This window comes from Drosophila teissieri, chromosome 3R, assembly GCF_016746235.2.
Source record: "Drosophila teissieri strain GT53w chromosome 3R, Prin_Dtei_1.1, whole genome shotgun sequence".
Classification (NCBI taxonomy): Eukaryota; Metazoa; Arthropoda; class Insecta; order Diptera; family Drosophilidae; genus Drosophila; species Drosophila teissieri.
This window is the reverse complement of record NC_053032.1, coordinates 24240032-24256463: the sequence shown is the minus strand read 5'-3', so window position 1 is coordinate 24256463 and position 16432 is coordinate 24240032. Positions and strand designations below refer to the sequence as shown.

At 48.0% G+C, this 16432-nt stretch overlaps 5 protein-coding genes across 11 annotated transcripts in view; 2 read left to right on the top strand and 3 right to left on the bottom strand.

Annotated features, from left to right (window-relative positions):
- Positions 1–245: 245 nt before the first annotated feature.
- On the bottom strand, positions 246–920 carry LOC122622181 (transcription initiation factor IIA subunit 2). The gene is made up of 2 exons (XM_043800427.1): positions 729–920; positions 246–648 (listed from the first exon to the last, which is right to left on the bottom strand). The coding sequence occupies exons 1-2, from the start codon at positions 798–800 to the stop codon at positions 400–402; spliced, it is 321 nt and encodes a 106-aa protein (XP_043656362.1). The 5' UTR covers positions 801–920; the 3' UTR covers positions 246–399.
- Positions 921–1095: 175 nt separating this feature from the next.
- On the bottom strand, positions 1096–3007 carry LOC122622176 (bromodomain-containing protein 2). Its single transcript, XM_043800423.1, has 2 exons — positions 2889–3007; positions 1096–2829 (listed from the first exon to the last, which is right to left on the bottom strand). Exon 2 carries the CDS (start codon positions 2790–2792, stop codon positions 1194–1196), a length of 1599 nt encoding a protein of 532 aa, XP_043656358.1. The 5' UTR covers positions 2793–2829; positions 2889–3007; the 3' UTR covers positions 1096–1193.
- A 66-nt stretch (positions 3008–3073) lies between these two features.
- Positions 3074–4361, top strand: LOC122622177 (serine protease snake-like). Its single transcript, XM_043800424.1, has 3 exons — positions 3074–3272; positions 3333–3510; positions 3578–4361. Exons 1-3 carry the CDS (start codon positions 3203–3205, stop codon positions 4173–4175), a joined length of 846 nt encoding a protein of 281 aa, XP_043656359.1. The 5' UTR covers positions 3074–3202; the 3' UTR covers positions 4176–4361.
- LOC122622178 (phenoloxidase-activating factor 1-like) lies at positions 4288–5385 on the top strand. Its single transcript, XM_043800425.1, has 3 exons — positions 4288–4482; positions 4542–4722; positions 4794–5385. Exons 1-3 carry the CDS (start codon positions 4422–4424, stop codon positions 5383–5385), a joined length of 834 nt encoding a protein of 277 aa, XP_043656360.1. The 5' UTR covers positions 4288–4421.
- A 937-nt stretch (positions 5386–6322) lies between these two features.
- Positions 6323–16432, bottom strand: part of LOC122622175 (histone-lysine N-methyltransferase 2D) — a 29615-nt gene continuing 19505 nt past the window's right edge. For 3 of the 7 annotated variants that reach the window (XM_043800416.1, XM_043800415.1, XM_043800418.1), the window contains 6 exons: positions 14603–14960; positions 8760–11155; positions 8605–8698; positions 8200–8535; positions 7559–7958; positions 6323–6848 (listed from right to left, as the gene is read on the bottom strand). In XM_043800416.1, the coding sequence (XP_043656351.1) occupies positions 6338–6848; positions 7559–7958; positions 8200–8535; positions 8605–8698; positions 8760–11155; positions 14603–14960 (4095 nt within the window). In that variant the 3' untranslated portion in view covers positions 6323–6337. The remainder of the gene's footprint in view (positions 6849–7558; positions 7959–8199; positions 8536–8604; positions 8699–8759; positions 11156–14602; positions 14961–16432) is intronic. The other 4 variants (XM_043800419.1, XM_043800420.1, XM_043800421.1 and 1 more) reach the window with 4 other exon arrangements.

The window sequence follows — 16432 nt, the reverse complement described above, 5'->3', positions numbered from 1 at the left end:
AAAATTATTAGTATAATATAATTAACAAAAATCGATTACCATGATGTGACATATTTTCATATGTTTTTCTTTCTTACTTCCGTCTTTATATAGTTTTATATCAGTTAAGGCCTTTGGGAACCATTTACGAAACTCAATTTCATTCTGGTTCCTAAAGATTTTTATAACGCAATTTATTTACACACCCACCTCAAGTTTCCACGATTGGCCTCGTTTTTCCGGCATTAATAACAAACATTCTAGACTTGTTGAACTATGAATTAACAGTGTATTTCTTGCAATGCCTACTGCATCACACGGTCGGTTCTCGTTGGCCAACCCAGCTTATCGGCTACGAATCTTACGGCTATTTGTAATGGTTATGGTATATAGTGGGTGTTCAGATCGTGTCGGTGGTGTTCAGAATTCGCCGCTCTTGCCGTCGCAGGCCACGATCTTGACCTTGTCCACCTTGACGAACTCGTGGACTTCGCGAAACTCCACATCGTTGAGCATGAGTGTCCACACATTGTCGCAGAAGCGGTAGGTGTTCAGTTTTCCAGCCTTGAAGGTGACGCGGGCCTTGACCCGCTGATTTAGAGCATTGTTGATGCTCTTGTCGAACTGCAGCAGCACCTTGAACGCCAATCCGGGCGTAATCTGGCCGTACTTCAATATGGAAACCCGAAATTACAATGCGTTCTACTTTGCCAGCGCGAATTGCGGCCATTTTGCGGGGCAGCACTCACCTGAATCAGCTCGTCGAGGCTCTCCTGCAGGGTGTTTCCGAGCGTGGTATTGCGGTACAGTTGGTATGACATCGTAGCTGCCTTAATTCCGACTTATCTGCGTTTCCTTCTCAGACTTTTCTACGAACTCGTCAAGTCGGGCAAAAATTTTTAATGCGAAGCAACAGATTAGTGTTGCAAAGGATGTGACAACGGTACACTTAGCAGCACTACAGCTGCAGAGCTGCCAGATTGCAAGACTACTGGTCACCCTATTTCTATTTAGTTGCGTCGTTAACCGAGAGGTGGCGTATGGGTAACGCCGTGATTAACACTTGATGGCGCCTTGGTGCTCGACCGTTTTATTTTAAATATCAGAATTTAACTATTACTTCGTAATTAGGCGTTTATTTAATGATAAGAAATTGTTGGTGACTAGATAACTTACATTAAAAAATACCATAATACTGTGAAAGGAATTAGCATTTACACATTTATAGAAGAGCTTGCCATGCTTTCACTTTGATCGCCAGCATTGGTTTGTTCATCCAGCGGCTGCGTACTAGCAACCACTTTTTGTTGTACATCCTGGGGCTCCGTATTGAGCACTTCCTGTTCTGGTGCTTCCAGTGGCTCCGTTTTAATAACTACTGGCTTTGGAAGCAAAGCGTTTTCAGTCTTCTGATACACCTTTTCTTGTTTAAGGTTCAGGGTTTCTGTGGCACGAAAATCTTTTTCCTTGCTGGCCACCAGCAGACGTCCCTTGTCCTTGGCCGTGGCAATCAACTCCTTGTACTTGGGCAGCCTTTTCTCAAATATCTCATTGGTTTTCTTCACCGAAGTCTTGACCAATCCGTCTTCCGGAAAGCAACGCAATGCATTCTGGAACATTTTTCGCACAGAGCTAACGAATCCATCGAAGCTCTCGAAATTATCGGAGTCCAAGCGCTCCTGGAGTATCTTCCAATCCAGCTTCTCTTCGCGATCGTGGTCGTAGTCCGGATTCTGGGAGTATCTTCGCCAGTAGTCAGCCTGATTAAAAGCCCATGTAATCTGCTTGCGCTTTCGCTTCACCATCGACTTCAGAAGATGATCCGAGTGGCTTTTTTCAATCAATCGGTCCAGAGACTTGTAGCAGATGATAACGGGTGGCGTGGGCTTTGGAGGCGGTGGTTGCGATGGAGCTGGCGGCTCAGCTGAGGGTGTGGTTGGCCATTTAGGCAAAGGCATCATGATGGGTTCGATTGGCGATGATGTCAAGGGTGGTGGCAAGACAATGGGACGGAAGGCAACAGGCGGTGCGGCCGGTTGCTCAGGCGGCAGATCCACTGCCCTATTTAGCTCCCAAGAATTCTTGAATATCGGATTCATCATTGATGATATGGGAAGCATAGATGTCACGGGATTCACCAAGGAGTCGGGCATAAAAGATGGAATCAAGTTGGGAGGCACGAAATTTCGGAACGGTGGCACCACCCCAGGAATCGCTGATGGGCAGTGCCATGGGGAACGACCCGAGGGCCAGTGACTAGGATAATTACTCGCAGCTCGAGGTGGTGGCAGCACTGGACTCGTGCCCGGATCCAGCGAGTCGGTAGCTTTTCTCTTGCGCTTTTCCGATTTTGGCTTCAGTTCCACCTCCTTGTTTAAATCGATGGAGGCCAGTCGCGTGTTAAAGGCCTCCTTCAGGTCCTTACCCGCCTGATAAACCGGTGAACCCTCCAGATTGTACATCATGCAGTTCTCGAATATCAGCTTGAAATCCTCCAGAGCCTCGCTCGCCTGCCAGTAGTAGTTGTTGTGCAGCCGCTTCCTGATCGTACTCAAGTCCATCGGATGCTTGACCACCGCATGGTAGTCGGGCACACCCAGGCTCACCGCATCGACGGGATGGCGGAAGTGATACGAACAGCGACTGCGCCAGATGAAGTTCAGCATGGACTTGAGATCCTCCAGCACGTTGGTCCTGCGGCCAGGACGATTCGGCGGCGGAATGACCGGCGGTTGCACGATGCCATTAACCGGCTGTAGAGTGGGCTCATAGCGCGGCGGAGGCTGTTTGTTCTTCAACTTGAGTTTATGCATTGTTGGCTTGCAAGCTCAACGAACTTCGAATGTTTGCCTAAAGCAAAGTAGTTCTCTAGCATATTAGGTAAAATCTAAAATATTTCAAATGCTTACTCTTTGTACAACCAATAATTCACAGCTCCTTTCAGCTCGAAATACCGGACTTTACTGAACTTGCTTGCGACATACTCTACTATTACCTCTTGACATTTGAGTCAATGATGATGTGATTTCAATTTAATTAGAATGCACAGGGTATGCCATTCACAGTCTCAGCAGAAATTAATCTTGTTGTCCGTTTGCGATTTCCTCGAGAATTCTTAATAGATAAGATGAGCCGGTTGTGCTCATATGGGATCATAATCAATCATTGATTTTAGTTACAATTGAGTCTTCGTTGGGTGCAGCTGCACAGTAGAAAATATAAAATGACCAGCTGGAATTTGTCTCTGACTTTTTTGTGTTACATTGGCCTGGCTAGAATAAGTGGCATTCACAGTGAGCTTTCTTCCGATAGGTATCAATCGTGTAGTATGAGTGATAGAGCTCCTTTCTCAGGTGCAACTTCATTGACTGTTGTAGTTGGTGGCAATGCAGCCCTTCCAAAACAGTTTCCCATGGCCGCTCGACTGGGTCATCACAGCTCCAGTGGGAATCAAACCAAGTGGTTTTGTGGAGGCACCTTGATAAGTCACCAGGTGGTTCTAACGGCTGCTCACTGCTTTTACTCAGATGTGTAAGCACGACTGATGAAGTAATCATATACTCGTACAACAATGCATATATTAATATTTATTTCGCAGTGGAATTGTGAACATTGTGCGACTTGGCGAACTAGTTTTCGACACCGAGAAGGACGATGCCGAACCAGAGGACATTGAAGTTCTGGAAATAAAGGCTCATCCTAACTTTCGGTACCCCATTTTCTACAACGATATTGGCCTCGTTCGTTTGCGCAAACAGGTAACCTTTGGACCTTACAAGATGCCAGCCTGCCTGCCTTCGAATGGCGGAGAGCAGCTAAAATCCTTCACTGCCATCGGATGGGGTCAGCAGAGATTCGACGAATTCGAACCCTCCAAGGAGCTGAGGGAGGTGGAGCTGCAAAACTATAATCGCTCTTGTAGCGACACAACCTATCCGAGCGAGGATTGTCCCCAAGGATACCATGCCGAGAGCCAGTTGTGCGTGGGGTCCCCGGGGCATAAGGACACGTGTAATGGGGATTCGGGTGGCCCGCTGCTAATTGCCCATACCGGAACTGGATGCCGATACCAAGTCATGGGCGTCACGTCCGTTGGACTCGCATGTGATACTCCAGATATTCCCAGTTTGTACACCAGGGTGCACTACTTTGGGGATTGGATAAAAGCAGAGTTGGCAACTACTGAACGCAGCTAAGAATTTGAAGTTTTTAGTTTTAAATACGATTTTCAGATAATTACAAAGGGTTGTTTCTCTGAACTTTATTTACATGTTCAGGTGGTCTTAATTCCCACTTATCAATAAAAATGTGGGCAGTTAGATTCTGGTTCTGACAGATCTGGTTTCCAGACTTGCGCAGATAATAAAAAGAAACTAAAGATATAAACACCTGCTCATATGCTAGTTCTATCTTAACCTTCCCTCGGCGCAGTTGAACTTAAAATGAGCAGCCGTACTTTGCCACTTCTGCTTCTGTGTAGTTTTTTGGCATTTGCCAAACAATGTGAGTGTTCCTTTTGCAAGTACTGATAGCTATTGGAACCACATATATTTACTTTATAGCTTCGGAAAGTATAGAAGAAATGATAGAAGGCGGCGTGGCAGCGGCCTCCCAGGAATTCAAGCCGGCAGCTCGACTGGGTCATCGCAATTCTACTTCCAATGAAACAATGTGGTTCTGCGGCGGCACAATAATCAGTGATCGCGTAATTTTAACGGCTGCCCACTGCTTTTACTCAGATGTGTGAGTTTCTAGCCTCACATTTAAACTGATTCCAAATGTAAGACTAATTAATGACAACCATTTCCCTCCAGAGGATCCATCAACATTGTGCGCCTGGGCGATCTAGTTTTCGGCAGCGACAAGGACGATGCCCAGCCGGAGGACTTTGAAGTCCTTGAGACGAAGGCACATCCGCATTTTAGGTATCCGGCTCTCTACAACGACATTGGGTTAGTACGTTTGCGCGGAGAAATAAGATACAACCGATACAAGTTGCCTGCATGTCTGCCCTCAAGTAATGGAGACATATCTGACCACTTCACGGCTATCGGATGGGGGCAGAGGAAGTTTTCGAAGTTTGGTCAGTCCAGGGAGCTGAGAAAGGTTGTGCTTCGAAACTATGGCAGCTCGTGTGCCAGCACATTCGATGCAAACGAGGATGTGCCGGAAGGCTATAAGGCCGAGTCCCAGCTGTGTGTGGGATCTCCGGACCATAAGGGCACCTGCAATGGTGACTCCGGAGGTCCTCTGCTGGTTCCTCATGCCGGGCACGGGTGCCAGTATCAAGTCATGGGAATCACTTCAGTGGGAGTCGCGTGTGGAACTCCGAACATTCCCAGCTTATATACAAGGGTGCATTTCTTTAAAGATTGGATCAATGCAGAAATGCTGGCCAATGTGTGATAGATAGTAGGTTCGGAAATGCTTTCTGTCAGCACTTACATTATTTTTAACGCATCTAGATTTACAATTTAATCTACGAGTAGTGGATACAAAACACAATTTAGTTCTCTTGTTTTTTACTTTTTATTTGCTCCGTGTGGTTCCGCTAAGTGTGATTTCATTTTTTGTTTTACAATTATAATTTTACAATAGTTTCAACTAAATAAATAATAACAATTTATAAATATAATTTTTCTCAACCCGTTCTAATTTTCTCATGGTATTTTTTTGTTTGTGTTTGACATAAATAATTTGTTCTTCTAGAGTTTAAAAAACAATTTGTGCAATCACAATAAATGAAAATCAGTAGCTGCTTTTGATTTGATATTATTTGCTTGACAAGGCAAATGTAATTGTTGTGGATGTTCTTTAAACTTAGTGGCTAAGTATCAGCTTAGGTTACCTATTTATACAAATAATTGGTAGGTCTATAAATTGCAACGAAAACAAAACCTATAGAAACCAAGAATCTATATGCAATAAATAAATACTTAAATACGAACATATGTAGCTTGGGGTGCTTACTATATACAAAACAACGCAAATTTTGCGCCGAGGCGCTTGTCTAAGAAGCCAAACCTATCGCTAATTGTTAGAACTCCTTTTTGTAACTTGATTTTCATTAACATCGTCTTGCTGCTTTATTATTGTCTATTTCAAAAGTGTGGCGCGCGCCGCCCAGCGACGCAACTAAGCGGGGAGTCTGTCAAAGAATACAAAACAACAAACTCCAAAGCTGAGGCCTGACACCTAACACTAACTAACTCTATATACTCGTATCGTCGCATATGGATAGCTATATGTATGGCCTGGCGGCATCTCCTCCTCCTCCTCCTGCCGCCCACTACTTATGCCCGATAACGAGGGTGTAGCTGGCTGTGCTCACTGTCGACGACAACGTCGACAGCGCTGGTCATTTGGCCAGCTTCAGGATCTCGGAACGGGCCGAAGTGGTCCCGGTACCAGCTGAAGCTGCTGATGCTGCTAAAGCTGCTGCTCCAGATGCTGGTATCGTTCCAATGTTTCCCGTGCCCGTTGTGACCACCGGTGGAGCCGGTGCAATGCGTATGGGCTTGGCTCGCTGCTGATTGAAGAGGCCACTCAATGTGGCCGCCGTGCTGGTGGTCAGCACCATGCTGGCCCCACTTGTGTTGGCCTGCCGCTTGCTCCGCGCGAGTCCATTTATTTTGTTGTTCGTTGAAGAGGGCGACTGCTGCTGGTGCTGCTGCTGTTGTTGCTGCTGTTGTTGCTGCTGATACTGCTGCTGTCCGGCAATCACAGCTGGTCCTGCTGATGCGGGAACAGCAGCGATGGTTGCCGATGACGAGGATGTGGCTGCGGGTGTCGTGGAGGCTGAAATGTTATCCAACTCAGTCATTGCTTCTTGTATGGCCCGCTCGAGCTGCGAGTTCAGTTTGCGGCTCCTTTGTGGTCGCATGGTGAGTGTGTGTATGTGGTTGAGTTTTTGGTTGGTTTCAGGTTGGGTTCGGATTTGGGTTTTTCATTTTCGAGTGGGGTTGTTGTTGGTCATGATGATGATGATGATTATGCATACACACACAGAGTTATACACGTTGGGGTGTTGGCAGGGCATGGTTTAATTTTTTGGATTTGGTTCAGCGCATTTTAAAAAAAGAAACAAGAATATTAATTAGCAAATTAAAAGTCAAAAATGTAAACAATGATTAAATTAATTAATAATGCACTTAAATGCCGATTTATCGCTAAATTGCACAGTTATTAATATATAAATTTCCAATTTTCTAGACATAGCTACAGTTGTACGGTTTAATAAAGGCTGCATAAACAAACTAAAAAATTATCTAAATGTGTCTTAAGCAAATGAAATACAAATACTTTGTATACAAAAATGAACAACAAATTGGCAACGTTGGCTCTCATACAATATGCAAGAATAAACTACAAAGTACAGATAAAGACGCTTTACTTAGAGGTATAAAATAAAGTTTAAAAAATATTTTCAAATTCGTACAATAACTAACTACAGGGCTGGTCTGGTGTTCACCTAAAGCCGAAGGTTTCCTGAAATGCTGCCTGTTTTAAATATTAACTGGAATCAACATTTTCGCCCCCTGATCTTTCCCAGAAATTCCCACCCCTTATCGATGCTCACTTTCTCGTATCCTTCTGGGCCTTGTGATGTGCTTCCAGACCCTCGGAGAGACTCTGCAATGAGTTGACCGGAATCAGTTCGGAGGTCGAACGCCCGCCGCCGCCGAACCACTGAACCCAGACGTGATCGAACTGCTGCGACGGCGTGCACACTCCGTCTGGCATCTTGACGATCTTGCCGGGCCAGGCGGGATGGCCCCGAGCCGGACCCCATATCAGCTCCCCAATGGCAAAGGATCGTGGTGGCAGCTGGAAACTTCTATCGGACGTCGAGGGCGCCGCACGCGCAGCCCCACGTTGCGGACGGCGCGAACGTTTCGTGGGCGTCCTGATTGTCGTCTTCTCGACAGTTGGTTGGGCGGTTGGAACTGATGTAAGCAGCTGCGTTGTGGTAGGCGACTCTACGAAAGGCACACACACACACTCATAGAAACTAGGACTACGAATTTGGTTACACGGGGGCAATGGTGATCCCAGCACCCAGCGAAGTACAGACGGAGGGTAGAGATTATAAACTAAACAAAGGTACAGGTGCAGGTGCTGGAGGTGGTGCAGGCGATCATGCAGTAGCCAAATGGGTGGTGTTGTGTTGGTGGGTTAGCGTGTGGATGCAATTAGTGCTGGTCAGCGATGGGGCCTTACCCTGGTAGTCAAAGTTAACTACTTTGTGGCTATGAAGGAAGGTGTTTGGATGGCTGTTTGGAGATGTGTGTAGGTGCACGGCCTGCTGGCGGTGCAGAAGCTGGCGTTGAGCAGCCATAGCAGTTGTGGTTAGTGGTGCCGACGATGACGATGTTATTGACATGGATGCGGATGTGGAGTTTGTGTTAGATGTCGCCAGTCGCATACCTTGTCCCTGCATCAGGCTAATTCCATTCTCCGCCGACGTCTGCGAGGTAATGTGGATGCGTCTGATCTTTGGCTCCGAGTGCTTGTAGATCCCACTGGGCTGGGTAAACACATTGTTCTTACAAATGCCTAGTGGTTAAACAGTAAATGTTATCATTATTAATTAAAAGTGCTTCCAATTGAAGCAGATGCACTTACTCCTCTCACAGTCCGTCGAAGAGGGCGACTGCCGACTTTCAGTACTTTGGGGAGAGACAGCTGCATCCGGCTCCGAACTGGATACACATTGTACCTACCGAAAACAAAAGTGATTAGAACAAATCGAGGAGAGAAACTTATTCAGAAAAACTAACCATATCGCTGCCACTGCTTCGATGGCTGGAAGGTCGCTCCGGACTTCGTGGACTACAGGTGGTTGTGTCCGGCGGACTGGCGGCCGTTCCCTGGCGACTCATCACCGTCTCTGTCATGTAGGTGGCCTGTGCTGGCTGCAAACTGATCTGCGTGGGCTGCGGGGCTGGCTGTTGCTGGATCTGTATTGTGGTTGTCGTGGGACTAGCCTGCACAAAGGATGCTCCTCCCTGCTGACCGGTTGGCATGACCAGACCCATGGGCGTGGAGTAGATCTGACCGATGGGGCTCAACTGTCCATTGGCGCCCACTAAGTACTGTTGTCCCCCGGCACTCGGGGAAATGAAAGAGGGCTTGTTTTGTGGCGATGGCGTTCTCAGCATCACGGGACCCTGCGGCGTCATCAAGCTGGTTGCGGGCATATTCTGGATCTGTAACAGTGTGGCATCCGGTCCCATCACCAGTCCGGCCGGCATGAGAAGCTGTTGTCCAATGAGATTAACCTGTTGCAAGATTTGACCGTTCTGGAGCAGCAGCTGTTGTGGCTGCTGAGGCTGTGGAGGATTCGGTTTGTTTACGACGATGCCCTGAATGCCAGGACTCAGTTGGAATTGCTGTTGGAATTGAGGTGCAGCAGCCGCCGCTGCAGCTGCCTGCTGGTGAAGCAGAGCCGGTGCCTGGCTTGGGATGCTGGGCGAGATCTGAGGCGAAATGATTTTGGCGGGCGATCCACTCGGCGGCGGTGTATGGCATACAGAGCTTTTGCGCTTCCGCGCTCTTCTCTTCGTGTCCGGCGAGCTGATGATGAGTGTTTGCGCCGGCGGCGGTTGTGGCATCGCCAGGATCTGTTCTGCCTGCTGTGGCGTCTGCGATTGCGGTTGCTGTTGGACAATGTAACCACCATTGGGCAGTGTGTTGAGTAGCACCGTCTGCGTCTGATTTCCTGCTCCTCCTGCTGTCGCTTGATTAATCTGGCCAGCCTGCGAGGTTATGATCTGGTGGTGCAGCAGCTTGGCTCCGCCGGAGTTCAAGATCACAGTGCTGCTGCTGCTGCTAGAGCTAGCCGCCGCCACCGGTGAGGGCTGGCTGACGATATATCCACCACCCGGTTGGGGATGCAACTCCGCCGGCTGCTGCTGCTGGATGATAACACCTTGTCCGGGCTGACCTGGGCGATGATGCTGCGTTGCCTGCTTGCTGGCCGTCGGTATGACCAGTAGTTGTCCCGAAGAAGTCATAATCAATTGTCCACCACCACCTGCTCCATTCATCGCATTCGCCATGGATTGCAGCTGCGCCACAGTGGGATTCGAGTTGGTTAACGTGGTGGCCACCGGCCGCCCTGTGATCGTACTCGTGCCCGCGGTGGAGGTCACTATGCTCCTGGTCATCGTGGCCATCGCAGCACTGCTGCTGGCCACTGGCAATCGCTGGCCGGGAATGATCTGAGCCTGCTGCTGGCGCATAACGCGTACCTGAGCGGGCACGCTGACGGGCGCTTGAGCGGAAAGATTCGCCTGCAGATGCGGACGCATCTGCAGCAACTGCGGCTGCAGTGGGACATGCGCTTGGGGCTTGGGTGAGGCTGAAGGCGTGCTCTTAGCCGAGTCAACCGAATCCGTGGGCGACGCCAGACTCTGCCGCGGACTCTCGTGACTGGTGGATATGGCTCCCACCTGCTCGGGTCGCTTCTCTAGCGTCTCGGCTGCGCTACTCGAAACGGGAGACTCCTGTGGAGCTGGCACCAGTGTTACGCCAGTGATCTGTGGTTTCTGGGGGCGTGCAAAGGCGGCAGCATCCACTTGCAGTGTTCGTGTTCCACTTGTTGGTTGGGAATTGGTGGCGGGTGCAGGATCCGTTTCCCATTTCCCGAAGAGCGACAGACGACGGATCTTTTGGCGCTGCAACTGCTGCAGGTGTTGCTGTTGCTGCAGTTGTTGTTGCTGCTGCTGCTGTTGCTGGTGCTGCTGCGAGCTGTGAACAATGGGTTCTTGGGGCAGAGCTCTCGCAGTGGCAGTTCCCGCCGCCGTTTTCGTTGCATCCAAACCGACTCCGAGGCTGGTATGCAGCAGTGCTGTTTGCTGTTGCAGATAGCCAGCGGGATCGTCCTTAAAGTTGGGATGCTGCTGTTGCGGCTGCTGCTGTTGGATGACTGTGACCGCTCCACCGGCAGCCATGGGCGGCGTAGATGGTGGCCCAAGAACGGAGGCTGGCTGCTTTATCACATGGCCACCAGTTGGACGCTTGGTGTGGCCGCCAACTGGGACGCCGCCTAATGCTAATGCTTGACTAGTTGAATGCTGAGGCGGGGGCGTTGGAGCTGGCGTGGGCGTGGGCGTGGTCGCCGTCCGATTCGAGGCAGGTAATTTGTTATTGCCGTACTTGTGGCAATCAGCGTCTGCAAATGGAGCAACAAATTGAAAAGGCAAAGTCAGTGAAAGGTCAAGACATCCTCAGTTTGTATATGCAAAGCGCGTCGTGTCCTTAAAGTGCCCGCAACGTGTCCACCCGTCCAAACCAAAAACACCCACCCACCCACACACAAAAGGTCCTCTAAACTGCGAGTTGGCAAGTGAGATGCGGCAAGTGGGGCAAGCGGGGCGACCAGAGGAATCCCCAAATCAGAACACACAAACGTGCGGCATGTGCCCCAAACGGAAAATGGGTTTAGGTGGCACATCATCAGTGGCTGCTTCTTTTTTATATTTTACCCAGCGTAAGCATATAATAGCAGACTTATAATTAAAAAGCTTTACCCAAAAAAAATAAAAAGGGGATGCATCCCTTAGAAAATAAAAACAAATACGCACAATGCGAACAAAGCCGGCCACAGAGAATTTAAATTCATTTACCCAGGGCAAAGATTCGCAAATACTTGCCACACCCACACAGACCGCAGTCTGACCAACTTTTGCACCACCACCAAAGCGCCACCTTCTGGTGATATTACCCCCATTATCTGCGATGGCTCGCGAAATTTTCTAAATCGTGGAAAAGTTTTGCTTTGTGCGGGGTTTTTAATGCGACGCTGATTGGACTTTCCACCCGCCTGGAGGATTGCAAGTGTCTGCTTCTGTTCAAATGGTGGGGCGGTGGTGGTGCAAATGGGCGGTGGGCGTGGCTGGTAGGCGGGACGCAGTGGACGCGCTCGGTTAAACTTTTGCCATCAAGTCCCTTTTGTTTCAATTAACCTTTTCATTTTAAAGTTTTTAACAATGTTTGCCAAATGTTTGCCCAACTGCTGAGCTCTGTCCCTTGTCCATCTCGCCCCTGCCACGCCTACTTCATCTACATCTCCATCTCCACCACCACCGCCACGAATTCATGAATGAATGTGCGAGTTGCGAGAACCTTTTTTCCCCCAAATTGGCAACAGTTTTGCAGTTGTTTTCCTTTTTCCTTGCACTCGGCGGGCAAATATCTCAAATGGAAATCAAATTGCTTTGAATTGCTGGAAGAAAAACCCTTTCAAAAACTCCGACAGCCTGCGGCAGTTGCAGATATGAGGGAGCAGCAGGTCGGAATGCAGGAAAGTGCGGATGCTGAATTGGTGCGGTGTCAATAGAATAAAAGTTTTTGCAAGTGCTTCCCGGATGATTGCAGAGGGAATTCGATACAAATGCGGCACGAATAATTCATACCCTTCACCAACTTCGGCAGAAAGAGAAATTCTTTTAAGTTGAAGGTATATAAAAGTAACTCTTTCAACGGTTGAGTTGCCCAAAATGTACAAAAATCCACATTCCTTTAAATATTTAATCATAAAAACCACATTTTGTTTCTAGCAGATATACCCCACCTAAAAACCATTCCATTCATTTCCCGATGCAAAATTCTATTTTCAGTGGGTAAAGTTTTGTATATCTTGCTAATTGGCTTCCTGAGTCACTGGAATCAACGCTGAACTTTTGCAGTTTTCCCCATTTTGTGTCACCTTCAAGAAGCTGTGTCTTTGTATATATCCGAAACCCAAGCCAGTCGAATCCCCCGTCGAAATCCCATTCCAAATGCGAGCTGTCCGAAACGCTCACGGCGTTCTCAAGTGTAAATGTTTCCCAGCAGTCGGGGGTCTTTAATAAACATAACATTTATTTATCATGCTGCTCTGTCCGACTTAAAGCGCCTGCAGCTGTTGGTCGGGAGAATCCAGTGGAGGGTGGAGGGGTTGGGATTGGGGAAAGCCAAGTGAGTTGCGGGTGGGATATGTCTTTGACTAACGCTCTGGTTTTTGTTTGGAGCGCGTTAACTTCCTTTGACTGGTCACACAAAAGACAAAATCAAAACAAGCTGAAGTTTCGGTGGAGCGGTGGAGAATCTGGCAAGGAGGAGACAACAAACAGACGACAAACGGGTGGAGAGCATCCGAAATGCACTTCCTGCCAATGCTCAAACAAACCCATCCCATCCCGTCCTATCCCCTATCCCATCATCATCCCATCATCAACCCATCCCATCCCATCCCATCCGTGTCCCAAAACCACCTATACACTGTGCTGTTTTAAGCTTGTTGAACTCGTAGCTTTCGCTGAGTTTGTTTGCTCGCTCGCTCGCCTTGCGATTTTATCCTTTTATTTCCTTGAACCTCCCCCATCCCCCGGTATCCTGCTGTATATCCATCTGTATCTCTCACCCTCCCAGCTGCAGTTCCCCTCCCCCACTGTGTGTGTGTGCAGTTTCACTTTATCATTGTCTAGGCATCGTTTTTCACTTGGCAGCAGCCACAGTCAACATCGAGCACCTTTTCCACTGCAACTGTTTGCACAACCACACACGTACATATGTACATACATAGTGCATACATGTGTGCCCTAACAGGTGAGGTCAAATTACTAGCAGTGCCAAATTTGATTTTGATTAGACACATTTCGAGTTTGTAATTGGTGATTAGTAGATGTAGAGATGTAGAGCGGAAAACTGAATGAAGAAAATAATAATAATACTATTGATTATATGTTACTATCGATGTGGCAGCAAACTAGACTTACAAACAGACTTACTGCTTAGCTTAACTGAAGAACTTGCTTTGTAGTAGAAACCAGAAAAAATTCAAGTTTTTACAAAATCTGAAATTCTTTAAGGACATTCAGCTGACCCCAACTGTGTGTGCTGGTGTGTGTGTGTGTGTGAACAAATGCGATGGGGTGTGCCTGTGTGCTGGGTGATTGTGTGTCTGTGTGCAGTTCCTGCTGTGCTCCATTTTGCTTTGCTTAGGATTTTCCTTGGCCCAGCCTGCACTTTTCGCACGTATCTACACTAGTTTTCCTTTTGCCCTGACCTCACCTCCGGCTATATCCTGTCCCCACCCCTTCTACCCCCTCCTGCACACTTGTGCATCCGTTCGTCGTCTTCGTCTTGCTCGTCGTCGTTGTCGTCGTCGTCGTTTTTCTACACTTTTTCCCCAGCCTTTCCCTTTTCCTTCCATTTTTGCAGTTGCGCAAAAATGCAGCCATCGCATTTTTTCATAGCATACTTTTGAGCGCAGCAAATGTTCACCCCGCAGGGGCGCTTTGACAGCCAGGGTTGCCGTGGCGCCGATAAAACAGGAAAGCGTCCGTCACTCCCAGAGTTTCCGAGCGAAATGAATTGGCGAATTATTAAAAAGGCATTCGCTTTGTGTGACTCATTACGGCGCTGATTACTTGCCATGTTCACACAATGCTCCATAATCCGTGCGCTTTAGTTGAGCTCCTTGATAGCTTGCTATTCATTTATTACCATAAATAAAGACTCTGCTTCAATATTTACACAAGCCCAACTAAAGATATGCCATCGTATGGCTTCAGCTTATCCCCGCTTATTCTAAGGATATTGGCTATCTGGATGCCATGCTTCAATTACCACTCACCTTTGTTGGCCATGTCGTGTGTGGTGGTTGTAGCCGCCTGTTCTGCGGGCGATGTTGCTGCCGTTGGTGTCGCCGTTGTCGTCGTTCTCGCCGTCGATGTCATCAGCGTGGAGAACACATCGCTGACAGCTGCTGGCCCAGATACGGATACGGCTACGGCCACAGATACATCTTTGACAGCCTGTTGTTGCTGCTGTTGTTGTTGCTGCTGCTGCTGCTGTAGATGTTGCTGTTGCATTTGGGATGGCTGCGGTGGCAGCTGAAGCTGCTGAGATTCAAGAAATCGCCGCTGGTGCAGGCAAGGTGTTGGCATCGCCGTCGACGCCTCCGTTGGCAACTTGAGCGGCATGTTGGGCACCTGCAATTAGCATAAGGCAACAAATTGGCATAATTAGTGTAAATGCTATGCAACAATCAAATTAGGCGCCGCCAATCGTCGACAGAATCGTCGATAACGACACCCAAAGACCACAGAACACCCATAAAACCCCTCCAGCCACAAACCACCACAAACGTCGGTCACGCTGAAATACGACTGTCACATATGAAATACGAAAATGTAATCAGCGCGCTCGGAATGCCAAACGGCGCGTGTAAAGGTCCACTCTAAACGCACATTAGCGCAAATGCAGTGTATACATATACGGGCAGCCGCACACATTCATTTGCGATGGGTGTGCGCTATTAATTTGCATGGGAAACGTGAGCGGCATTCGTTAAAAATTAGTTAGGCGCCCAAGGCGCCGTTTGCCGTTGACTTCTCAATACCCTTTAATTAGGCGGTGCTGCTGAGATACTCTTCAATTTCAAAACCATTAAAGAATGTGTCTAATACCTCGATGTTCATTTGATACAATACTAACATCGTACAGCCATTTAAATCTATTTGACATGGGTGACTTTGAATAGCAACATATGTCAAGTCAATTAGGGGGTTCTATAATTATCCAACCTATTTTAATCACATTTCAACAGATTTTTCTGCTCGACAGCATACCCATTTAATCATCCCTCCAACTCGCAGTACGAAATCAAATTTCAGTCGCATTATTCAAATGATTTACACGAAATTTCCATATCCCTTACTGTGCAAATTGATGATGAGATGAGTGAAAACATTGGCTTGATTACTTAGGTACAACGACGACCTTGGCCCGAGGCTTAGGGAACCGCCCAATTAGCATTTTCGTAAATGAATATCCATCCAACGAAGCCCCGGCCGAGTACACATGTAATCCAATCAAATGCATCGCATTCATCATTATCGAGTTGAGCAGATCAAAAGACTGGCAAAAGTTGCCATGGCGACCACATCGTGGTGTTGCCCCACCTCCACTCACCTCCTTCCACCTGCTTTTTAGCAGCAGGTGCGCTTGGAATTTATGCAAATGAATCGCCGGCAAAGGTTTCGATTTGCAGGCCTCCCCCGCCAACAAGGGACTCATCCTCCTCCTCTTCCTCCTGCCCCCCGCCGCCTTTATGAACCATGGCGATGCGAATGATGAAGCCGACCAAAAAGGGGGGAAGTAAACGGATTTTGTGATGATGATGGACGACCCTTTTGGGACCGTGCACTTTTTGCCATTTCAATCAGTGGATGGCAATTGCTTCATTGGCCAGCCAAGCGCTGGAAACGTGTCGCAACCATTTTGGGTCAGCAATTTGTACAAAACACTCGGAACGGACCTTTTAGGTACCATCTCCACTGACCAGGGGCCCTGTTTAAAGTGAACATTCCGCAGGCCAAAGTTGGTTATTAAACATTAAAATGTTTCCCCGCTCCCTGGCTTCTTCTCTTCTCTTTTTTTGCTTTTATAGCACTGACCGACC